Here is a 26,316-nt window from a genome sequence, read left to right as displayed (position 1 = left end):
TAGGTTTTGAAACACAAGCAAGTAAAGTTTGTAAAATGAGCAGATTGTTGAGTGACAGCAGCTACTGATCAGCTGATAGCTGGAGTGGGTATTCACAGTGATTCCTGCCCCCTGTTATTTATGCTAATTCTATTATACAATCGTTTTACTTTGTGACTAAAAGGACCTGATGTGATGTCATACCCATGTGACCAGAGGGGGTGGGGCTTCAGCCAACAGAGAAATGTTGCTTCCTGGTATTATTATTATTATTTATTACTATAGCGCCATCAATTTCATGGCGCTTTACATGTGAAAGGGTTATACATAATAGGGACAAGTACAATAATCATAACCAATACAAGGCACAGACAGGTACAGGAGGAGAGAGGACCCTGCCCGCGAGGGCTCACAGTCTACAAGGGATAGGTGAGGATACAGTAGGTTAGGGTAGAGCTGATTGTGCGGCGCTGTATCAGACTGAGGGTTACGGCAGGTTGTAGGCTTGTCGGAAGAGGTGGGTCTTCAGGTTCCTTTTGAAGCTTGTCAAGGTAGGCGAGAGTCTGATGTGTTGTGGCAGAGCATTCCAGAGTATGGGGGAGGCACGGGAGAAATCTTGGATGCAATGGTGGGAAGAGGAGATGAGAGGGGAGTAGAGGAGGAGATCTTGTGAGGGTCTGAGGTTACGTACAGGTAAGTACCGGGAGAATAGATCAGAGATGTAGGGAGGAGACAGGTTATGGATGGCTTTGTATGTCATAGTTAGTGTTTTGAACTGGAGTCGTTGGGCAATGGGAAGCCAGTAAAGGGATTGGCAGAGAGGAGAGGTCGGGGAGTAGCGGGGGGACAGGTTGATGAGCCGGGCAGCATAGTTTAGAATAGATTGTAGGGGTGTGAGGCTGTTAGAAGGGAGGCCACAGAGCAGGAGGTTGCAATAATCCAGGCGGGAGATAATAAGGGCATGTACTAGGGTTTTTGCAGCTTCTTGGGAAAGGAATGGTATCAGCTATGTTGGCTGAGGCCCCGCCTCTTCTGGTCACTTATGACATCAGCACAGGTCCTTTTAATCACAAAGTAAAACGATTGTATAATAGAATTAGAATAAGTAACAGGGGAGAGGATAACTATGAATACACCCCCAGCTATCAGCTGCTGCTGATTTTACAAACTTTACTTGCTTGTGTTTCAAAACCTAAACAGCTGACAACTAAAGGTATGTATAGAATCAGCCTGATAGCACCAGTATAGCACTGGCTTTAGGTTATACAGGAAAATCCTGGTGGGTGGTCCTCTTTAAGCAAGTTAAGGTTCGTTAAACTGTGATACTGCCCCCTATGGATAAGTCTATAAAGTCAGACTAGTGGAAGAATATTCAAATATGATTGGAATTGAAACAATGTAGCATAGAAACAGATACAACTCACCCACAAAGACTGCTCTTCAATAGGGATAAGTATGGGAAGGATTTGCTGTCACATTCAGTATGTTCTGCATCCATAGAGTAAGAAGAGTATAAGACGACTTACCAGTAGTCTCCACAATCCCCTCCAGGATGACGACAATCTCAAACTGCTCGGTTTGCATGGACCGCTGAGAGAGGTCATAGAAGGGGCTTTTTGCGTCAATCACATGGCAGATTGTGAGAGGAGAAACCAGAAAGAGCTGATCCGCCCCGGTGCTAAATCCTACATCTAGTTCAAGTTGATCGAGAGGGAGAAACTCGCCCTCCGGTGTCTGCCGAGACTGGAGATACAGAAAAGAGGAAAGCATTAACACCCGAGTGACAGTTTTCATGACGAGCTGACATCACACTACATCACCGCTAAAAACTGACAATTTCAATTATATCAGACGCATCCCGACTTTCTGGGCTGATTTTCTTTTTTACTACGATGCTTATATCAAATATACGGAATGTTTCTCCTAACACTAAAGAGGTTTAGAAGGATTGTGCCGTCAAAACATTGTTTATTTACATCAAGTCTTCGTGTTATATTAATTTATTTTTTAATTTTGAGAATGTTTTGTGCAATCTTACATATGAGTATGTACATGTTACATGTACAGTTATACCACGCCTGATAGAGAGACCTGCTATGTACTACCATGTTTTCCGTTAGCCATTAAATGGTATCAATCACTGAGGACTTTCTGTTTTTAAACAATTTTTTACTATTTACTGTACTTGTAAATTTACTGAAATATTGCCTTTTCCAAACTGACGTAACAGTAGATAACTCAGGATCCACCATTCACAATAGGTGATGTCACAGCTCACCTCCTCCTGTGCAATGACTAATAACACCTCTATACAGTCATATGAAAAAGTTTGGGTACCCCTATTAATGTTAACCTTTTTTCTTTATAACAATTTGGGTTTTTGCTATTTCAGTTTCATATATCTAATAACTGATAGACTGAGTAATATTTCTGAATTGAAATGAGGTTTATTGTACTAACAGAAAATGTGCAATCCGCATTTAAAGAAAATCTGACCGGTGCAAAAGTATGGGCACCCTTATCAATTTCTTGGTTTGAACACTCCTAACTACTTTTTACTGACTTACTAAAGCACTAAATTGGTTTTGTAACCTCATTGAGCTTTGAACTTCATAGGCAGGTGTATCCAATCATGAGAAAAGGTATTTAAGGTGGCCACTTGCAAGTTGTTCTCCTATTTGAATCTCCTATGAAGAGTGGCATCATGGGCTCCTCAAAACAACTCTCAAATGATCTGAAAACGAAGGAAGTCAGCATTCTACTACAGAGGTGCAGGAATTAGGCGGGAACCACCAACCTGAGTAAGGGGCAAAGCACAGCCGGCATCATTTTGGTTTACCAGAGACTCCGGTGTGTTCATAATAGTGAGTACAACAGTGCCTTCGGGCAGCGTATCGCACCGCACCATCCCGCCCGCCCCTCACAACCACCGGGCCCCGGTACCAGGCTGCACAACACCATCCCCGGGAGCCGGGAGCCTAGTTAACGACAGAGGTGGTGTCCACATTCACCACAACCCGTGGGTGGCGTCACGAACTTAACCCTCAAACAACCGCGGCCCTGGCCGTGGACCTCCCCACCGAACGCCACCCCTCACGTAGCGCCAGCATCCCTTCAGAGCGACGTGACCCCCGGGTCCGGGAGGAGCTCGAGCCACCCACCGACGAGCACGGATCCGAGTGGCTCGGCAGCCGGCTGAGCCCCGGGGCGGTACACTGGCATTGTCCAATCATTGATGCCAGTGTCAGGTTGTGTAAGGAAGGACACGTCTCTTTTACAAAGGTCTAAAAGTAATGTTTCTCTTTGTGGAGAGTGATGTCAAAGAAGCCATTGTAAGGAGGCTGATCAGCCATGCAATGCTCTTCTGGGAAATTAAAGAGGACCATCCACTAGAATATTCCTATATAAACTAAAGTCAGTGCTATACTGGCGCTATCCTGCTGATTGTATACATACCTTTAGTTGTGAGATCGGATCAGCGACGTGAGTCCGCTCCCCGGCTAGTGGATGTCGGGGAGCCCGCTTGCCCGCAGACGCTGGCCCGTGGGATTTCTATGCCTGGGCGGTGGCTTTCTATCCCCCTCGTTGGGCTGTTGTCTTCAGTCGGAGGAAGAAAGATAACCCTGGCACACTACAACTCCCAAAAATGCAAATATGCTGTAATTTAGTAAGCAAATTTCTTTTTATTGATCAGGTTCTCAGTATCTATTACGTATATGTGCTTGGTCCAAAACAATTGACGTTAATAGATACTGAGAACCTGATCAATAAAAAGAAATTTGCATACTAAATTACCGCATGTTTGCTTTTCTTGGGAGTTGTAGTGTGCCGGGGTTATCTTTCTTCCTTCTATAAATATTTTACCCCAGAGCACCTACTTATCAGTGACGCAGAGCTTCTCCTCCACTGTTGTCTTCAGTCGGGACTTGGGTGGGAAAGAACCTAAGGTCCAGACCCCAATCAGTGATTTCGACTCGGTCCAGTAGCTTCTGGGCCTCGTACTGGGTCTGAGTACCCCTCCTGGTGTTCCGGTTTCCGTTCGGTTCCCCGGTTCGGTACCGGCGGGCCACTACCCTGTCCCGGTCCCTGACAGTTCCACCGGCTCTCCTCCTGTCTCCTGCAGACGGCCACCACCGTCTTCCTCCAGGCCACAGGGTATCCGGGCTCCTACCCAGATCCCTGACAGACGTTACTACTTTCCAACTACTCTCCTCTCCTAACTGATCTGACGTGTTTTCCCGCCTCAGGCTATCCGAACTCCTCGGTGGATGTGGCCAACCGCCTGGCTCCGCCCCCTGGGTGTGAACGTCAAGACCTGAGAGGGGTGACTCAGGGTTTTTAGGCTGGCTGCTGATACCTTTTTCTTATTATTTTTTTTTAAAATATATTATTATTAATAATATATTTAAAAAAAAAATAATAAGATTTACCCAAAAATCAATTTCCCATCCATATTAAAGACCTTAGCAAAAGAGGCAAAAACGTAGGACAAACACTATACAGACAATAGTATTGACCCCTTCTACATTTCACCAACAGAAGCTTTTATTGCGGCCCATCCAACATACAGAGACCCCTTGCAGATGTAACAGCTTCTACTCTTCTGGGATGATGTCCTACAAGATTTCAGAGGACACTGGAAAATTTTGCTCTTTCATCTAAGGTCTAGGACACACGGCGAGAAAAACGGTGCAAGTGGAATGCGATAAAAAAAATCTCATTCTACTTGGACCAATATTAGTAACCACAAAATACCTTTTTAAATACATAAATATAGGCCGAAAACTGGAAATATATATACAACAAAGACACGAAGTATAAGGCCACAAAAATTAACAATTTTATTGAACAATTGATAATCACATTAAAAGCATAGGGTTACAAGGTGCCAACAGATATAAGGGGAGGACAGAGGAGGATATACAATAAATTAGGATAGAAAAAGTCCAATAAATATATCCAAGAGTCTATAAATATATACGCTCCCTGAGGAAGTTCTCACGAAACGTACGTTGGAAGCGTGGGTGTGGGACAGAGGTATTGTATGCTACTTACAAGCTGTTTACTCTTACTGTCACTGTGCTAAGATTTAGAACTTGTTTCGCTTGGTCTATTCAGCGGTCTCCAGCCTTTTCTATGCAATGTTTGCACATTTCAATACTTATATTCTCTTTTATGGTTGCTCTGCGGTTTACTCTTATTTCACTTGAATCATACATGTAGTAAATATTTCAGCTCCCCCTGCTGGTTTGTTGCTGCTAGAGCCTGCAATTTGCACTTTATCCACTTTTATTGGGATAGAACAGCCCTGTATATCCAGGATATTTAATGGGCACTATGCACTTTTATATGTATTTATAGACTCTTGGATATATTTATTGGACTTTTTCTATCCTAATTTATTGTATATCCTCCTCTGTCCTCCCCTTATATCTGTTGGCACCTTGTAACCCTATGTTTTTAATCTGATTATAAATTGTTCAATAAAATTGTTAATTTTTGTGGCCTTATACTTCGTGTCTTTGTTGTATATATTGGACCAATATTACTCTATGGGCCAGCACCCATGAGCGATTATTTTCCCAGCCCTAATCAGGCATGCTGCAGGTGGCATATGATCCTATTCCACTCGCACCCATTCAAGTCTATGGGGCGAAAGAAACATTGCACTGCTCTCACGTTACACCGGTGTAACGTGAGAGCAGTGCAATTCTCGCTTCAACCGGCAATGGAGGCGTTAGGGAGATAAATCCCTCCCTCTCCTCTGCAGCGCTGGCCCTCCCCTTCGCAACTGTGGTCTGATTGCACGTCGGACCACAGTCGCATGACACTCGGATGAAACTCGGTTCCCACTGTGCTGCGAATGTGTGAGCCGAGTGTTATGCGAGGATTCAAAGTAATCCCCATGTAGCCTCAGCCTAGAGGAGGGTCAGATACTGATGTTGGGGGAGATTCAGGGCTCACAAGCTCTGGTCTAGTTCATCCCTAAGGTGTTGGATGGGGTTGAGGTCCGGGTTCTTTGCGGTAGGTCATGTTCTTTCACCAAACTCTCCAACCATATCTGTATGGATCGTATGCACTGGGCACAGTCATGAGGAACATGAGTGGCTATATGTTATACACGGGTGGAGAGAGGCTGAACATTATACACCAGGGGCGAGCGGCTTGAGGTTTTACACTGGGGCGAGGAGCCATATGTTGTACACCCGGAGCAATGGGGATGACTGTTATACACCGAGGGGAAGGGACGGATGTTATACACCAGGGGAAATGAGGCCGAATGTTATAAATGATGGGCAATAAGGCCGAATGTTCGAATGTTATACACCAGGGGTGAGGGGCTGTATGCGATACACCAGGGGAGAGGGGCTGGAGGTTATACACCAGGGGTGAGGGGCTGTATGCGATACACCAGGGGTGAGGGGCTGGAGGTTATACACCAGGGGTGAGGGGCTGGAGGTTATACACCAGGGGAGAGGGGCTGTATGTTATACACCAGGGTTGAGGGGCTGTATGCGATACACCAGGGGTGAGGGGCTGGAGGTTATACACCAGGGGAGAGGGGCTGTATGTTATACACCAGGGTTGAGGGGCTGTATGCGATACACCAGGGGAGAGGGGCCGGAGGTTATACCCCAGGGGAGAGGGGCTGTTTGTTATACACCAGGGGAGAGGGGCTGTATGTTATACACCAGGGGAGAGGGGCTGTATGTTATACACCAGGGGAGAGGGGCTGTTTGTTATACACCAGGGGAGAGGGGCTGTTTGTTATACACCAGGGGAGAGGGGTTGTATGTTATACACCAGGGGAGAGGGGCTGTATGTTATACACCAGGGGTGAGGGGCTGTATGTTATACACCAGGGGAGAGGGGTTGTATGTTATACACCAGGGGAGAGGGGTTGTATGTTATACACCAGGGGAGAGGGGCTGTATGTTATACACCAGGGGAGAGGGGTTGTATGTTATACACCAGGGGAGAGGGGTTGTATGTTATACACCAGGGGAGAGGGGCTGTTTGTTATACACCAGGGGAGAGGGGCTGTATGTTATACACCAGGGTTGAGGGGCTGTATGCGATACACCAGGGGAGAGGGGCTGTATGTTATACACCAGGGGAGAGAGGCCGGAGGTTATACACCAGGGGAGAGGGGCTGTTTGTTATACACCAGGGGAGAGGGGCTGGAGGTTATACACCAGGGGAGAGGGGTTGTATGTTATACACCAGGGGAGAGGGGCTGTTTGTTATACACCAGGGGAGAGGGGTTGTATGTTATACACCAGGGGGGAGGGGTTGTATGTTATACACCAGGGGAGAGGGGCTGTTTGTTATACACCAGGGGAGAGGGGCTGTTTGTTATACACCAGGGGAGAGGGGCTGTATGTTATACACCAGGGTTGAGGGGCTGTATGCGATACACCAGGGGAGAGGGGCTGTATGTTATACACCAGGGGAGAGAGGCCGGAGGTTATACACCAGGGGAGAGGGGCTGTTTGTTATACACCAGGGGAGAGGGGCTGGAGGTTATACACCAGGGGAGAGGGGTTGTATGTTATACACCAGGGGAGAGGGGCTGTTTGTTATACACCAGGGGAGAGGGGTTGTATGTTATACACCAGGGGGGAGGGGTTGTATGTTATACACCAGGGGAGAGGGGCTGTTTGTTATACACCAGGGGAGAGGGGCTGTTTGTTATACACCAGGGGAGAGGGGCTGGAGGTTATACACCAGGGGAGAGGGGTTGTATGTTATACACCAGGGGAGAGGGGCTGTATGTTATACACCAGGGGAGAGGGGCTGTATGTTATACACCAGGGGAGAGGGGCTGTATGTTATACACCAGGGGAGAGGGGCTGTATGTTATACACCAGGGGAGAGGGACTGTATGTTATACACCAGGGGAGAGGGGCTGTATGTTATACACCAGGGGAGAGGGGTTGTATGTTATACACCAGGGGAGAGGGGCTGTTTGTTATACACCAGGGGAGAGGGGCTGTATGTTATACACCAGGGTTGAGGGGCTGTATGCGATACACCAGGGGAGAGGGGCTGTATGTTATACACCAGGGGAGAGGGGCTGTATGTTATACACCAGGGGAGAGGGGCTGTTTGTTATACACCAGGGGAGAGGGGCCGGAGGTTATACACCAGGGGAGAGGGGCTGTTTGTTATACACCAGGGGAGAGGGGCTGGAGGTTATACACCAGGGGAGAGGGGTTGTATGTTATACACCAGGGGAGAGGGGCTGTTTGTTATACACCAGGGGAGAGGGGTTGTATGTTATACACCAGAGGGGAGGGGTTGTATGTTATACACCAGGGGAGAGGGGCTGTTTGTTATACACCAGGGGAGAGGGGCTGTTTGTTATACACCAGGGGAGAGGGGCTGTATGTTATACACCAGGGGAGAGGAGCTGTTTGTTATACACCAGGGGAGAGGGGCTGTATGTTATACACCAGGGGAGAGGGGCTGTATGTTATACACCAGGGGAGAGGGGCTGTATGTTATACACCAGGGGAGAGGGGCTGTTTGTTATACACCAGGGGAGAGGGGCTGTATGTTATACACCAGGGGAGAGGAGCTGTTTGTTATACACCAGGGGAGAAGGGCTGGAGGTTATACACCAGGGGTGAGGGGCTGGAGGTTATACACCAGGCAGGGCCGTATTTGCCACTAGGCACCCGTGGTCCCGTGCCTAGGGCGGCACGTTGCGGGGGGCGGCACTTTCTGGCAGCAAAAAAAAAAAAAAAATTTTATAATTTTTTTTTTTTTTTTTTTTTTTTTTTTACATCCCCGCCCCCCGTCCCTCCCTCCGTTACACTCGGCTGTGTTCCGGGGGGGGGGCACTTCTGCTGTCTATTTCAATACATTGCAGGCGCCAGGCATAGTGAGCTGACTAACCCCGGAAGTTCCATGGCCTGCACTTCCGGGGTCAGAGGCGCGCGGGCGCGACATTCAGCTGACTGCCCCGTGCTGCAGCGTCCAATGCTGCAGATGACACGCCGTGGAGGAGGACGCGTCTGCAGCTGGAGCAAGCCAGAAGAGGAGCCAGCCAGAGCAGGGCGGCGGGCACCGGAGCAGATAAGGCAGAGGCAGAGCCTAGAATGTATGGGCTCCTTACAGGTTAGTTGATGATCGTTGCAAATTGCGATGCCTCTTTTTGTCCACTGTAATCATGCAAGGGGAGGCTGGGGGGAGAGAGGCTGAGGCTGGGGGAGGCTGGGAAGAGAGGGAGGCTGGGAAGAGAGAGAGGCTGGGGGGAGGCTGGGAAGAGAGAGAGGCTGGGGTGAGGCTGGGAAGAGAGAGAGGCTGGGGGGAGGCTGGGAAGAGAGAGAGAGGCTGGGAAGAGAGAGAGGCTGGGAAGAGAGAGGCTGGGAAGAGAGAGGCTGAGGGGAGGCTGGGAAGAGAGAGAGAGGCTGAGGCTGGGAAGAGAGAGAGACTGAGACTGGGGGGAGGCTGGGAAGAGAGAGAGGCTGGGAAGAGAAAGAGGCTGAGGCTGGGGGGAGTCTGGGAAGAGAGAGAGAGGCTGAGGCTGGGAAGACAGAGAGGCTTAGGCTGGGGGAAGGCTGGGAAGAGAGAGAGGCTGAGGCTGGGGGGAGGCTGGGGGGAGAGAGAGGCTGAGGCTGGGGGGAGAGAGAGGCTGAAGCTGGGGGGGAGGCTGGGAGAAGAGAGGCTGATTCTGGGGGAGTCTGGGAGGGGGAGGCTGATGCTGAGGGAGGCTGATGCTGAGGGAGGCTGGGAGGGGGAGGGGGAGGCTTGGAGGAGGGAAGCTGATGCTGAGGGAGACTTGGAGGAGGGAGGCTGATTCTGGGGGAGGCTGGGAGGAGGGAGGCTGATGCTGGGGGAGGCTGGGAGGAGGGAGGCTGATGCTGGGGGAGGCTGGGAGGAGGGAGGCTGATGCTGGGGGAGGCTGGGAGGAGGGAGGCTGAGGCTGGGGGAGGTTGGGAGGAGGGAGGCTGAGGCTGGGGGAGGTTGGGAGGAGGGAGGCTGAGGTTGGGAGGAGGGAGGCTGAGGCTGGGGGAGGTTGGGAGGAGGGAGGCTGAGGCTGGGGGAGGTTGGGAGGAGGGAGGCTGAGGCTGGGGGAGGCTGGGAGGAGGGAGGCTGAAGCTGGGGGAGGCTGAGGCTGGGAGGAGGGAGGCTGGGAGGAGGGAGGCTGGGAGGAGGGAGGCTGGGAGGAGGGAGGCTGGGAGGAGGGAGGTGAGGCTTGGAGGAGGGAGGCTGATGCTGGGGGAGGCTGGGAGCAGGGAGGCTGATGCTGGGAGCAGGGAGGCTGATGCTGGGAGCAGGGAGGCTGGGAGGAGAGAGGCTGATTCTGGGGGAGGTTGGGAGGAGGGAGGCTGAGGCTAGGGGAGGCTGGGAGGAGGGAGGCTGATGCTGGGGGAGGTTGGGAGGAGGGAGGCTGAGGCTAGGGGAGGAGGGAGGCTGAAGCTGGGGAAGGCTGATGCTGAGGGAGGCTGGGAGGGGGAGGGTGAGGCTTGGAGGAGGGAAGCTGATGCTGAGGGAGACTTGGAGGAGGGAGGGAGGAGGGAGGCTGATGCTGGGGGAGGCTGGGAGGAGGGAGGCTGATGCTGGGGGAGGCTGGGAGGAGGGAGGCTGATGCTGGGGGAGGTTGGGAGGAGGGAGGCTGAGGCTAGGGGAGGCTGGGAGGAGGGAGGCTGATGCTGGGGGAGGTTGGGAGGAGGGAGGCTGAGGCTAGGGGAGGCTGGGAGGAAGGAGGCTGAAGCTGAGGGAGGCTGAGGCTGGGGGAGGCTGAGGCTGGGGGAGGCTGAGGCTGGGAGGAGGGAGGCTGGGAGGAGGGAGGCTGGGAGGAGGGAGGCTGGGAGGGGGAAGGTGAGGCTTGGAGGAGGGAGGCTGATGCCGGGGGAGGCTGGGAGGAGGGAGGCTGATGCTGGGAGCAGGGAGGCTGGGAGGAGAGAGGCTGATTCTGGGGGAGTCTGGGAGGGGGAGGCTGATGCTGAGGGAGGCTGATGCTGAGGGAGGCTGGGAGGGTGAGGCTTGGAGGAGGGAAGCTGATGCTGAGGGAGACTTGGAGGAGGGAGGGAGGAGGGAGGCTGATGCTGGGGGAGGCTGGGAGGAGGGAGGCTGATGCTGGGGGAGGCTGGGAGGAGGGAGGCTGATGCTGGGGGAGGTTGGGAGGAGGGAGGCTGAGGCTAGGGGAGGCTGGGAGGAAGGAGGCTGAAGCTGGGGAAGGCTGGGAGGAGGGAGGCTGAGGCTGGGGGAGGCTGAGGCTGGGGGAGGCTGAGGCTGGGGGAGGCTGAGGCTGGGGGAGGCTGGGAGGAGGGAGGCTGGGAGGAGGGAGGCTGGGAGGGGGAAGGTGAGGCTTGGAGGAGGGAGGCTGATGCTGGGGGAGGCTGGGAGGAGGGAGGCTGATGCTGGGAGGAGGGAGGCTGATGCTGGGAGGAGGGAGGCTGATGCTGGGAGGAGGGAGGCTGATGCTGGGAAGAGGGAGGCTGATGCTGGGAGGAGGGAGGCTGATGCTGGGAGCAGGGAGGCTGATGCTGGGGGAGGCTGGGAGGAGAGAGGCTGATTCTGGGGGAGTCTGGGAGGGGGAGGCTGATGCTGAGGGAGGCTGATGCTGAGTGAGGCTGGGAGGGGGAGGGTGAGGGTGAGGCTTGGAGGAGGGAAGCTGATGCTGAGGGAGACTTGGAGGAGGGAGGCTGAGGCTGGGGGAGGCTGGGAGGAGGGAGGCTGAGGCTGGGGGAGGCTGGTGCTGGGGGAGGCTGGGAGGAGAGAGGCTGATGCTGGGGGAGGCTGGGAGGGGGAAGGTGAGGCTTGGAGGAGGGAGGCTGATGCTGGGGGAGGCTGGGAGGAGGAAGGCTGATGCTGGGGGAGGCTGGGAGGAGGAAGGCTGATGCTGGGGGAGGCTGGGAGGAGGGAGGCTGATGCTGGGGGAGGCTGGGAGGAGAGAGGCTGATGCTGGGGGAGGCTGGGAGGAGAGAGCTGATGCTGGAGGAGGCTCATGCTGGGGGAGGCTGGGAGGAGAGAGGCTGATGCTGGAGGAGGCTCATGCTGGGGGAGGCTGGGAGGAGAGAGGCTGATGCTGGAGGAGGCTCATGCTGGGGGAGACTGGGAGGAGAGAGGCTGATGCTGGAGGAGGCTCATGCTGGGGGAGACTGGGAGGAGAGAGGCTGATGCTGGAGGAGGCTCATGCTGGGGGAGGCTGGGAGGAGAGAGGCTGATGCTGGGGGAAGCTGGGGGAGAGAGGCTGAAGCTGGGGGAGGCTGGGGGGAGAGAGGCTGATGTTGGGGGAGGCTGGGGAGAGAGAGGCTGATGCTGGGGGAGAGGCTGCTGGTGAAGGCGGGAGAGAGCGGCTGCTGCTGGGGGAATGGGAGAGGGGCCAATGCTAGAGACAGAGGACAAGGGTTGAGGGATAGAGCAATGACAATATCGATGGGGGGGAGTGTAAGGGCTCAGAATAAGAGGGGGGCAGCATTGGGAGCTCATTATGGAGAAGGGGCAGCATGTCTGGGCTCAGTATGGAGTGGAACAATGTAGGGGAGTCAATATCAAGAGTGGGGTAGTGTGTGTGTGGGGGGTCTCAGCATAAGCGTTAGTGTGGTGGTCTTAGGATGAATGGGGCAGCATGGAGGTGACATTATGGAAAAGAGGAAGGCAGCATTAGGAGCTCATGGAGAGGGGCAGCATGCACGGGACACTGAGGAGGGGGCAGCATGCATGGGACATTGTGAGGAGGGGACAGCATGCATGGGACACTGTCAGGAGGGGGCAGCATGCATGGGACACTGTGAGGAGGGGGCAGCATGCATGGGACACTGTGAGGAGGGGGCAGCATGCATGGGACACTGTGAGGAGGGGGCAGCATGCATGGGACACTGTGAGGAGGGGGCAGCATGCATGGGACACTGTGAGGAGGGGGCAGCATGCATGGGACACTGTGAGGAGGGGGCAGCATGCATGGGACACTGTGAGGAGGGGGCAGCATGCATGGGACACTGTGAGGAGGGGGCAGCATGCATGGGACATTGTGAGGAGGGGGCAGCATGCATGGGACACTGTGAGGAGGGGGCATCATGCATGGGACACTGTGAGGAGGGGGCAGCATGATGTGAGGACAGTGTGCAGATCATATTTCATAATTGAGGAAGGTGTGGTGGGTATAATTTATAAGGGAGGGCAGTGTGTAGTATATTAGGGGCAGTGTGACAGTCACAGTATATAAGTGGGGACGGTGGGAATATTTTATACTCATGCTATGTTTTGATGTGCCCGTGGTGATTCCCATTGGGGGGGGGGGGTTAGTGCCCTTCGTTTCTCATTGATACTTTTTCAAGTGTTTTACAGAGTAGATCTGCCTTAAACAGATGTCGTGTGCGAAAACTCAGTTTTACGTTGTCACTAAGGGGCGCGACCACTTAAAGTGCCTAGGGCAGCATGAAGGCAAAATACAGCCCTGACACCAGGGGTGAGGGGCTGGAGGTTATACACCAGGGGTGAGGGGCTGGAGGTTATACACCAGGGGTGAGGGGCTGGAGGTTATACACCAGGGGTGAGGGGCTGGAGGTTATACACCAGGGGTGAGGGGCTGGAGGTTATACACCAGGGGTGAGGGGCTGGAGGTTATACACCAGGGGAGAGGGGCTGTTTGTTATACACCAGGGGAGAGGGGCTGTATGTTATACACCAGGGGAGAGGGGCTGTTTGTTATACACCAGGGGAGAGGGGCTGTATGTTATACACCAGGGGAGAGGGGCTGTTTGTTATACACCAGGGGAGAGGGGCTGTATGTTATACACCAGGGGAGAGGGGCTGTATGTTATACACCAGGGGAGAGGGGCTGTTTGTTATACACCAGGGGAGAGGGGCTGTTTGTTATACACCAGGGGAGAGGGGCTGTTTGTTATACACCAGGGGAGAGGGGCTGTATGTTATACACCAGGGGAGAGGGGCTGTATGTTATACACCAGGGGAGAGGGGCTGTATGTTATACACCAGGGGAGAGGGGCTGTATGTTATACACCAGGGGTGAGGGGCTGTATGTTATACACCAGGGGAGAGGGGCCGGAGGTTATACACCAGGGGAGAGGGGCCGGAGGTTATACACCAGGGATGAGGGGCCGGAGGTTATATACCAGGGATGAGGGGCCGGAGGTTATACACCAGGGGTGAGGGGCCGGAGGTTATACACCAGGGGTGAGGGGCCGGAGGTTATACACCAGGGGTGAGGGGCCGGAGGTTATATACCAGGGATGAGGGGCCGGAGGTTATACACCAGGGGTGAGGGGTCGGAGGTTATACACCAGGGGTGAGGGTCCAGAGGTTATACACCAGGGGTGAGGGGCTGTATGTTGTACACCAGGGGTGAGGGGCTGTATGTTATACACCAGGGGTGAGGGGCTGTAGGTTATACACTGGGGACAATGGGACTAAATGAAAACCTGAATTCAATGACAACACTCTCCTCCATGTTGTGTATACGGTATGCTGTTGCCTTCGCTGGACCTGTTGCAGTTTATATAAACATATCCATTCCCATAGGGTAATTCAGCTTTGGGATCACAGAAAGTGACTCTTGTGCAGAAAATAACAATATGATTTTGTGTTAGTCATAATCTAAGAGCAGAATTAAAATGGAAGAAGTGTTTAAGTCTTGAGCAGACGCCCCCTCAACAATCACTTCTTCCGGCACTCAAACAATCCATGTGCCGTGCCAGATTTTTATGTAAAAAGTATAAACCCCACATTAGGTCCTCAGAGCTGTGGAAAGGTAGCACAAGGATGCAGACATATTCTGACTTTACTCATTAGGCCGGGTCATTTCTGTAAGTGTCTGATTGTAGTATATGATGATAATGGAATGCAGAATACCATGGGTGTAAGTATCGGCGGGGGGCGAAGGACATATACGTCTTTATACTCTTACTATGAATTATACAGTGCATCCATATAGTTGTCAGGACACTATTGATTAAATCATAAGATGAAGAAAAGATAATGCACAAGGAATGTTTTAAATAAAATACCTGGGGGGGGGGGGTTTATAAAAAGGGTCCTGGACCCTGAGCATTAAGCAGCATCTGCTTCTCCCTGTTTCCCTTTTTAACCAATTGTTTTTTTACATTTTCAGCCCAATTAAAAACAAATACGGACACATAATACCACTAAAGAGTGCAAAAATAATGTCATTATACTGGTGTAGAGTGACAGTATAATCCTGCCATCTGTATCCTATATAATACCACCAAATAGTGTAAATAATTCAATAAATCTTATGTATTGTGAAAAATATAATCCTGACATATACAACTCAAATAACACCACCACATAGTGCCCAAATAATACCACCAATAGTGTCCAAATAATACTACCAATAGTGTCCATATAATACCATGATTCTTCTATAAAGAGGTGATACAATCCTGCCATACATACATTATATAATACCACCAAACAGTGTTCAAATAATACTACCAATAGTGTCCATATAATACCATGATTCTTCTATAAAGAGGTGATACAATCCTGCCATACACACATTATATAATACCACCAAACAGTGTTCAAATAATACTACCAATAGTGTCCATATAATACCATGATTCTTCTATAAAGAGCCGATACAATCCTGCCATACACACATTATATAATACCACCAAACAGTGTTCAAATAATACCACCAATAGTGTCCATATAATACCATGATTCTTATATAAAGAGGCGATACAATCCTGCCATACACACATCATATAATACCACCAAACAGTGTTCAAATAATACCACCAATAGTGTCCATATAATACTATGATTCTTCTATAAAGAGGTGATACAATCCTGCCATACACACATCACATAATACCACCAAACAGTGTTCAAATAATACTACCAATAGTGTCCATATAATACCATGATTCTTCTATAAAGAGGTGATACAATCCTGCCATACACACATTATATAATACCACCAAACAGTGTTCAAATAATACTACCAATAGTGTCCATATAATACCATGATTCTTCTATAAAGAGCCGATACAATCCTGCCATACACACATCACATAATACCACCAAACAGTGTTCAAATAATACCACCAATAGTGTCCATATAATACCATGATTCTTATATAAAGAGGCGATACAATCCTGCCATACACACATCACATAATACCACCAGTGTTCAAATAATACCACCAATAGTATCCATATAATACCATGATTCTTCTATAAAGAGGCGATACAATCCTGCCATACACATATCACATAATACCACCAAATAGTGTCCAAATAATACCACCAATAGTGTCCATATAATACCATGATTCTTCTATAAAGAGGCGATACAATCCTGCCATACACACATTATATAATACCACCAGTGTTCAAATAACACTACCAATAGTGTCCATATAATACCATGATTCTTCTATAAAGAGGCGATACAATCCTGCCATTCACACATCATATAATACCACCAAACAGTGTTCAAATAACACCACCAATAGTGTCCATATAATACCATGCTTTTTCTATAAAGAGGCGATACAATCCTGCCATACACACATCATATAATAGCACCAAACAGTGTTCAAATAATACCACCAATAGTGTCCATATAATACCATGATTCTTCTATAAAGAGGCGATACAATCCTGCCATACACACATTATATAATACCACCAAACAGTGTTCAAATAATACCACAAAATAGTGTCCAAATGATTCTTCTATAAAGAGGCGATACAATCCTGCCATATACAGATCACATAATACCACCAAACAGTGTTCAAAAAATCCCATAACAATTGTGTATAGTGACAATGTGTTCCTGCTACATACAATATATCACAAAAGTAAGTACACCTCTCACATTTTTGTAAATATTTTATCTTTTCATGGGACGACACTGCAGATATGACCCTGTGATACAATGTACAGTGTCAGTGTGCAGCTTGTATAATACTGTAAATTTGGTGTCTTTTAAATGTCAACCCAAATCCATTAATGTCTAAACCGCTGGCAACAAAAGTGTGCACACCCCTATGTGAAAATGGTCAAATTGTGCCCAATTGGCCATTTTCCCTCCCCGGTGTCATGTGACTCATTAGTGATATAAGGTCTCAGATGTGAATGAGGAGCAGGGGTGTTACATTTGGTGTTATCTCTCACACACTCTCTCATACTGGTCACTGGAAGTTCAACATGGCTCCTGATGGCAAAGAATTCTCAGAGGATCAGAAAAAAAATATTTTTTGCTTTACATAAAGATGGCCAAGGCTATAAGAAGATTGCCACCACCCTGACACTGAGCTGCAGCACGGAGGCCAAGACGATACAGCAGCTTAACTAGACAGGATCCACTCAGAACAGACCTCACCATGGGCAACCAGAGAAGTTGAGTGCATGTGCTCACTGTCATATCCAGAGGTCGTCTTTTTAGAATAGACATATGAGTAAAGCCAGCATTACTGCAGAGGTTACAGGGGTGGGGGGTCAGACTGTCAGTGCTCAGACCATACGCAACACACTGCATCACATTGCTCTGCATGGCTGTCATACCAGAAGGAAGCCTCTTATAAAGATCATGCACAAGACAGCTGCAAACAGTTTACTGAAGACAAGCAGACAAAGCAAATGGATTACTGGAGTCATGCCCTGTGGTCTGATGAGACCAAGATAAACTTATTTGGTTCAGATGGTATCAACGTGTGTGGTAGCACCAGGTGAGGAGTACAAAGACAAGTATGTCCTGCCTACAGTGAGGCATGGTGGTGGGAGTGTCATGGTTTGGTGCTGCACGAGTGCTGAAAGCTATGGGGGCTACAGGAACCATGAATGTCAACATGTACTGTGACATACTGAAGCAGAGCATGATCACCCCTCTTCATATTCCAACACACTGACTCCAAACACACCTCCAAGAGAATCTCTGCCTTTCTAAAGAAACTGAGGATAAAGGTGCGGACTGGCCAAGCGTCTCCAGACCTAAACCCTATGGAGCATCTGTGGGGCTTCCTCAAATAGAAGGTGGAGGAGCAGAAGGTATCTAACATCCACCAGCTCCGTGATGTCCTCATGGAGGATGGAAGAGGATACAGCTCTAGTGACCTCCAGGCCCAAGAGCGTTAAGGTGCTTGAAAATAATGGTAGCCACAAAAAATATTGACATTTGGGGCACAATTTGGCCATTTTCACTTAGGGGTGTACTCACTTTTGTTGCCAGCAGTTTAGACAGGGTTGAGTTATTTAGAGGACACCAAATTTACACTGTTATTCAAGCTGCACACTGACACTATACATTGTATCACAGGGTCAGATCTTCAGTGTTATCCCAGGAAAAGATATAATAAAATATTTACAAAAATGTGAGGGGTGTACTCACTTTTGTAATATTCTGCATATATATAGCCCATAGAATGGAACTAAATTTGTAGATATACGTCCATTATACTTGCATATAGTGACGGTATAATCCTGCCTTACATTTTCGACATAATGCCACCAACTACTGCCCAAACAATACCACAATACTTGTGTTGTAAATGTGACGCCCCTGGACTATCAGGTCGTCACAGGGTACTGCACAAGCTGCCCTTCCATGCAGTATTCCACCTCCCTCTTGGTTCTGGGTCCCTACTTAAGTGGTGTTGCCTCTAACAGCAAATCAAATCCTAGACACACCCTGCACCACACCCACCAGACACACCAGTGGACGGCTTTAGAGGAATAGAGTCGCCCACCTGGGGGGGTCAGGGAGGGGAGGTGTGTAGAGAGTTGAGTAGAGTCAGTGAGTGGAGAAGGAGGTGAAGTAGCCCTCGAGCTGAGAGGAGCTCAGAGGAAGTCGGGAGTGGGGACTCCCGAAGTACTGCCTAGGTTGCAGGCGGTGGCCTGGGCCTAGAGGACTCGGACCCCCTGGTCGCAGGGAATTGTGGCGAGGTGCTCCAACCCGTTGAGGAGGACGACCGGCAGCCTGGCCCTGTCACCGGTCCGGGACCAAAGGCACGACGGGGTACACGGACCCTAGGTCGGGGAGTAGATTCAGGCAACCCGACAATTCACCTGAGGAGAACTGAGCCTTCACGATCCGTTCCCACTCACTCCAGAATCGGGGCATTAGCGCAGCGAGGAAGATAGGACTTTCCAACCAAAACGGTCCAGAAAATCCCAAGCGTGAGCCCCGAGAGCAAGCTCCCATACTTAGCCATAGTAGAGAGCGGAGCCCGGCTAGTTCCAAGCTACCGGCCCATCAAGTTGAAGTCTAAACTAAGTGCCAGGAGGCAGGTCACGGACCACCAGGCAGCACCATTTGGGGACGGGATCCAGACGAGCTCCCCTCAGCGGCAGCGGTACCCAGAGACTTGGTTTACCCGATTCTCAGTGTCTGCTTATGAACTGAGTGAGTACGAGAGTGACCCCTTCATCCCCACGGCACTACCCCCTTCACCGAGTCCCGGGACATCCCCTACCCGTGGAGGGTTCCAACACCATGCTGCCCCGTTCCATCATCCCCGTGTACTCCCAATAGCAGCGGTGGTACTCCTAATTACCACACTTCACGGGTGGCGTCACGAACTATATCTTCCCTGTAAATACCCCCCCTTTTCATTCGAACGGCCGCACGACCCCCGGGTCCGGAGACCCCCGAGCCACAGCAAACCCGGATCCGAGCAGCCCGGCTGCTTCCACGGGGAAATAATGTGTCTAAATATAACCTCATTATTATGTATAGTGATAATATAAACTTGTGATATACCGCCCACATAGTGTTCAGAAATACCATAATATTTACATATCGTCACAATATAATCCTACAATATACAGCCCACATAAAGCCACCAAATATTGTCCAGATACTACCAAAATACACTATATATCCTGCCATATACAACACAAATAATACCACCAGAGTCCTAACAATACCATAATATGTGTATAGTGACAATTTCACCCAATTTTACTCTCCCAGAAGAGACAATTTTAATGTTTCCCAGAGGAGCATTGCAGCTATAAGTCTCCTCACTGGCAGCCAAATTGGTGTGTCAGTCTCCACAAGGAGAAATGTTTTCCCCTTAGACCCCACTATAGCTTTTCATACAGCCAGATCAGATCTCATACTTTGCACTGACAAGGGGCAACAACCCCGAAACACAGTGTCTGCAAATTGAGGTTCTGATCTGGCACAAATCCTAAATCATATGAAAAGGTTCGTTAAAGAGTCAATTTTGACTTTTAGGATTGCTACTTTCAATAGGTGGCACTAGAGTTTATCTATTTCCTTCTTGTAGAGACAATTTGAAAATTTCCCAGAGGAGCATTGCAGCTATAAGACTTCGAACTAGCAGCCAGATTGGTTTGTCTGTCTCTGAAAGAAGAACAATTTTCCCCTTAGACCCCACTATAGCTTCTCATAAGCCAGATCAGATCTCATACTTTGCACTGACAAGGGGCAATCACTCCGAAACACCATGTCTGCAAATTGAGGTTCTGATGTGGCATAAATCTTAAGTCATATGAAAAGACTCATTAAAGGGCCACTTTAGACTTTTAGGATTGCTATCTCCAATAGGTGGCACTAGAGTTCATCTCCTTTCTCCCTGAAGAGACAATTTGAAAATTTCCCAGAGTAGCATTGCAGCTATACTGTAAGTCTACTCACTGGCAGCCAGATTGGTGTGTCAGTCTCCGCAAGGAGAAATGTGTTCCCCTTAGACCCCACTATAGCTTCTCATACAGCCAGATCAGATCTCATACTTTGCACTGACGAGGGGCAACAACCCCGAAAAACCGTGTCTGCAAATTGAGGTTCTGATGTGGCATAAATCCTAAGTCATATGAAAAGACTCATTAAAGGGCCACTTTTGACTTTTAGGATTGCTATCTCCAATAGGTGGCACTAGAGTTCATCTCCTTTCTCCCTGAAGAGACAATTTGAATTTTACCCTGACATATATGTGTCTGTCAACATAATAAATAGTGTCGATAAAAAATAGTGCCACTAAATAGTGTTGATAAAACATTATAAATAATACTTCCATATAGTGACAAAATAATCTTTCTATGTGCTGTCAATATAATATCACCAAAAAGCAATACTTGTGTTTAGTGACAATATAACCCTGTAATATAAATTAATGCCCAATTAAGATGCGGTAATCATACCCCCTTTTGCCATATACTTCCAACATAATAAAAAAAAATACATTATCCATACTGTGTTATCTTATTTTGATCCAAGGTTGCTAATGGAAAAGTAGAAGGAGAGTGTGATGGTGAGATATTGTGGGTTGTGTATCATTTTGTGTAGGATTGTATTTTAGGCATGGTACTCTGTCCATTCTATGTATTATTTGTCCTGTCTGCAGGAATATAACCCCCTGCAGTGCTTCTGTCCCTAGGTGTGGAGGATGAGGGCCTGGAACCCACCCAAACTCTCCGCTTACCTTGGAGATTATTCAGTCTGGAGAAGGACAAGAGACAAGCAGGTAGATTCATCCTCTGAGGGAGAAGCTGCAGCTCCCCAGAGAGACCTGGACAGTTTTCTCTTACTGGACTGTAACCGTGTTCCTGGATTATTTTACCCTTTGTGTGGAGGATCATTTTATAGACCGTCTGATTTGCTTGGAATAAAGGATTTTTGGATTGCTCACCCAGGTCTCGCTCTGTTGATTGTGTGGTATGGGAGAAGGACCCCTTGACAGAGAGCCCCATAAAATAGGAGCCTTGGACGACTGCCTAGTCCGGCGCTCCCTATAACCAGTACCGGTACCGTTCATCCGACTCAAGTCTTAATATACATTCATTTTTTTTCTGTTCTTCCCCTTTAATTTTAATCTCAAGCCTCTGGTGTGTCCAGTTTTGGCTACTGTCGCTTCCCCACAAGGAGAAAAGAAAGACTGACATGTTTTCATTAGAAAGGTTCAATTCCAAAACCTTCATCTTCATCACTGAAGGAGGAGGAGGAGGAGGAGGAATACTTTGCCGTGAGGTTGTAAACCACTGTATTTAATGTGGAAACCTCCACCAGCCAGAAAATCAACCGCAGCCAATACTCACTTCCAGATAATTCAGCAGAATGGATTGCTTTTCCTATAATATGCACAACTCCCCTTTACTATAGATAGAGCCGGTGATTTACAACCTCTATAATAAAATACCGCTGCTGGAACTATTTATGAAATCTTACCAGATTGTTAAAACTTTATGTATCTGCGGTAATAACTCATGAAAAGACACTATTATTGGAGCCTTGATGCGGTGTAATACAAGGGTCTGGACGATGTTCTGCAGATAAGTAGTCTGCGACTCTACAGATGTTACAAACAGAATCCTTAATGAGCCAACAGTGGATTTTTTTATCCTTACATCACCTCCCCTATCGATGTGATATAACAGATTACATTATGCTGAATTATTAACTGATCATGTCGCTGTACATATTTATTTGGGTCAATAAATTATATCCCTTTCTCTTTCATTTTTTTTTTTTTTTTTTACTTTCGCAAAATCTCCTTAACCCGTAATGGTTCCTCATAGATAGCAGAAAGTAAATACTCTGAATTATCAGGCAGTCATACAAAATATTTACAATTAGCATGTAAGGGTTAATGGAGAAAGGTGATGTTAATAGAATACTCTGGGAAAAATGAGCATGCTGTGTTTTGTTTAGTGTGGTGCCTCATGGGCAGTGCCTAAGAGATCTAATGTGCTGTGATTAGTATGGCACCTCATGGGCTGTGCCTAAGTGATCTAATGTGCTGTGATTAGTGTGGCACCTCATGGGCTGTGCCTAAGTGATCTAATGTGCTGTGATTAGTGTGGCACCTCATGGGCTGTGCCTAAGTGATCTAATGTGCTGTGATTAGTATGGCACCTCATGGGCAGTGCCTAAGAGATATAATGTGCTGTGATTAGTGTGGACCTCATGGGCTGTGCCTAAGTGATCTAATGTGCTGTGATTAGTGTGGAGCCTCATGGGCTGTGCCTAAGTGATCTAATGTGCTGTGATTAGTGTGGCGCCTCATGGGCAGTTTTTAATTAATCTACTGTGCTGTGATTAGTGTTGGACCTCATGGGCAGTGCCTAAGTGATCTAATGTGCTGTGATTAGTGTGGCACCTCATGGGCAGTGCTTAATTAATCTACTGTGCTGTGATTAGTGTGGCACCTCATGGGCAGTGCCTCAGTGATCTAATCTGCTATGATTAGTGTGGCACCTCATGGGCAGTGCTTAACTAATCTACTGTGCTGTGATTAGTGTGGGACCTCATGGGCAGTGCTTAACTAATCTACTGTGCTGTGATTAGTGTGGGGACTCATGGGCAATGCCTAAGCAATCTACTGTGCTGTGATTAGTGTGGGACCTCATGGGCAGTGCTTAACTAATCTAATGTGCTGTGATTAGTGTGGAGCCTCATGGGCTGTGCCTAAGTGATCTAATGTGCTGTGATTAGTGTGGCGCCTCATGGGCAGTTTTTAATTAATCTACTGTGCTGTGATTAGTGTTGGACCTCATGGGCAGTGCCTAAGTGATCTAATGTGCTGTGATTAGTGTGGCACCTCATGGGCAGTGCTTAATTAATCTACTGTGCTGTGATTAGTGTGGCACCTCATGGGCAGTGCCTAAGTGATCTAATCTGCTATGATTAGTGTGGCACCTCATGGGCAGTGCTTAACTAATCTACTGTGCTGTGATTAGTGTGGGACCTCATGGGCAGTGCTTAACTAATCTACTGTGCTGTGATTAGTGTGGGGACTCATGGGCAATGCCTAAGCAATCTACTGTGCTGTGATTAGTGTGGGACCTCATGGGCAGTGCTTAACTAATCTACTGTGCTGTGATTAGTATGGGGCCTCATGGGCAATGCCTAAGCAATCTACTGTGCTGTGATTAGTGTGGGACTTCATGGGCAGTGCTTAACTAATCTACTGTGCTGTGATTAGTGTGGGGCCTCATGGGCAGTGCTTAACTAATCTACTGTGCTGTGATTAGTGTGGGGCCTCATGGGCAGTGCTTAACTAATCAACTGTGGTGTGATTAGTGTGGGGCCTCATGGGCAGTGCTTAACTAATCTACTGTGCTGTGATTAGTGTGGGGACTCATGGGCAATGCCTAAGCAATCTACTGTGCTGTGATTAGTGTGGGACCTCATGGGCAGTGCTTAACTAATCTACTGTGCTGTGATTAGTGTGGGGCCTCATGGGCGATGCCTAAGCAATCTACTGTGCTGTGATTAGTGTGGGGCCTCATGGGCGATGCCTAAGCGATCTACTGTGCTGTGATTACTGATGGGCCTCATGGGCAGTGCCTAAGTGATCTAATGTACTGTGATTAGTGTGGTACCTCATGGGCAGTGCCTAAGTGATCTAATGTGCTGTAATTAGTGTGACACCTCATGGGCAGTGCTTATATAATCTACTGTTCTGTAATTAGTGTGGGGCCTCATGGGCAGTGCCTAAGTGATCTAATGTGCTGTGATTAGTGTGGGGCCTCATGGGCAGTGCTTAACTAATAAACTTTGTTATGCTTAGTGTGGGGTCTCATGGTTGGTGCTTAAAGGGGATATTCTGGACTTTGTTAAAAAAAAAGTGCCTAAGTACTAACAGACAGGGAGTTGTTATCTACCCACCTGTTGTACCTGTCACCTTTATTTGCCGGCACAGACTGATCACAGACTGCTCCTGCTGGCAACTCAGCTGCTTCTACTGATGTCACATCAACAGAATGGCAAACTTCTGTTCCGCACTGCTTTGTTGACTGGGGTAGCCGGCTGTCAATTAGCATGACGTCAGCAATCCTGCCCTGTCAACAGAACAGAGCGGAAAAGAAGCCGCCATTTTGTTGATGTGATGTCAACAGAACTATAGGAGTGGTCTATGACCACTGTGTGCGGGTAAAGAATGGCAACAGGCATAACAGGCAGGTAGGTAGTTGCCGGCCTGTTAGTGCTTAGGTACTTTTTTTTAACAAAGTCCTTGATATCCCCTTTAACTTATACACTGTATCATGCTTAGTGTGGGGCCTCATGGGTGCTGCTTAACTGATATACTGTGTTATGCTTAATGTTGGACCTTGTGGGGAGTGTGTAACATTGTGTTATGCTTAGTGTGGGGCCTCATGGGTGGTGCTTAACTGATACACCTTGCTATGCTTAGTGTTGGATCTCATGGGCAGTGCACCTCATGGGCAGTGCTTAACATTGTGTTATGCTTAGTGTGGGGCCTCATGGGTGATGCTTAACTGATACATTGTGTTATGCTTAGTATTGGACCTCATGGGCAGTGCTTAACATTATGTTATGCTTAGAGTGGGGCCTTATGGGTGGTGCTTAATTGATACACTGTGTTATGCTTAGTGATGGACCTCATGTGCAGTGCTTAACATTGTTTTATTCTTAGTGTGGGGCCTCATGGGTAATGCTTAGATGATACACTGTGTTATGCTTAGTGTTGGAACTCATGGGCAGTGCTTAACATTGTGTTATGCTTAGTGTAGGGCCTCATGGGTGGTGCGTAACTGATATACTGTTATGCTTAGTGATGGACCTCATGGGCAGTGCTTAACATTGTTTTATGGTTAGTATGGGGCCTCATGGGTGGTGCGTAACTGATACACTGTGTTATGCTTAGTGATGGATCTTATTGGCAGTGCTTAACATTGTTATGCTTAGTATGGGGTCTCATGGGTGGTGCGTAACTGATATACTGTGTTATGCTTAGTGTTGGACCTTATTGCCAGTGCTTAACATTATGTTATGCTTAGTATGAAGCCTCATGGGTGGTGTGTAACTATTATACTGTGTTATGCTTAGTGATGGACCTCATGGGCAGTGCTTAACATTGTGTTATGCTTAGTATGAGGCCTCATGGGTGGTGTGTAACTATTATACTGTGTTATGCTTAGTGATGGACCTCATGGGCAGTGCTTAACATTGTGTTATGCTTAGTATGAGGCCTCATGGGTGGTGTGTAACTGATATACTGTGTTATGCTTAGTGATGGCCCTCATGGGCAGTGCTTAACATTGTGTTATGCTTAGTGTGGGGCCTCATGGGTTGTGCGTAACTGATATACTGTGTTATGCTTAGTGATGAACCTCATGGACAGTGCTTAACATTATGTTATGCTTAGTATGAGGCCTCATGGGTGGTGCGTAACTGATACACTATGTTATGCTTAGTGATGGACCTTATTGGCAGTGCTTAACATTGTTATGCTTAGTATAGGGCCTCATGGGTGGTGCGTAACTGATATACTGTGTTATGCTTAGTGTTGGACCTTATTGGCAGTGCTTAACATTGTTATGCTTAGTGTGGGGCCTCATGGGTGGTGCGTAACTGATACACTATGTTATGCTTAGTGTTGAACCTCATGGGCAGTGCTTAACAT

General features: G+C 48.5%; 1 protein-coding gene across 1 annotated transcript in view; it reads right to left on the bottom strand.

The window, feature by feature from the left end:
• The window catches only part of KCNJ3 (potassium inwardly rectifying channel subfamily J member 3), a 319,662-nt gene that overhangs the window by 279,317 nt on the left and 14,029 nt on the right, over positions 1 to 26,316 (bottom strand). Inside the window, exon 2 of the mRNA XM_075317231.1 lies at positions 1,506 to 1,722. Coding sequence (XP_075173346.1) covers positions 1,506 to 1,722 — 217 coding nt within the window. The remainder of the gene's footprint in view (positions 1 to 1,505; positions 1,723 to 26,316) is intronic.

Source organism: Anomaloglossus baeobatrachus, chromosome 7, assembly GCF_048569485.1.
Source record: "Anomaloglossus baeobatrachus isolate aAnoBae1 chromosome 7, aAnoBae1.hap1, whole genome shotgun sequence".
In the NCBI taxonomy this organism is placed as follows: Eukaryota; Metazoa; Chordata; class Amphibia; order Anura; family Aromobatidae; genus Anomaloglossus; species Anomaloglossus baeobatrachus.
The sequence above is the reverse complement of the archived record's forward strand: the minus strand, read 5'-3'. Positions and strand labels throughout refer to the sequence as shown.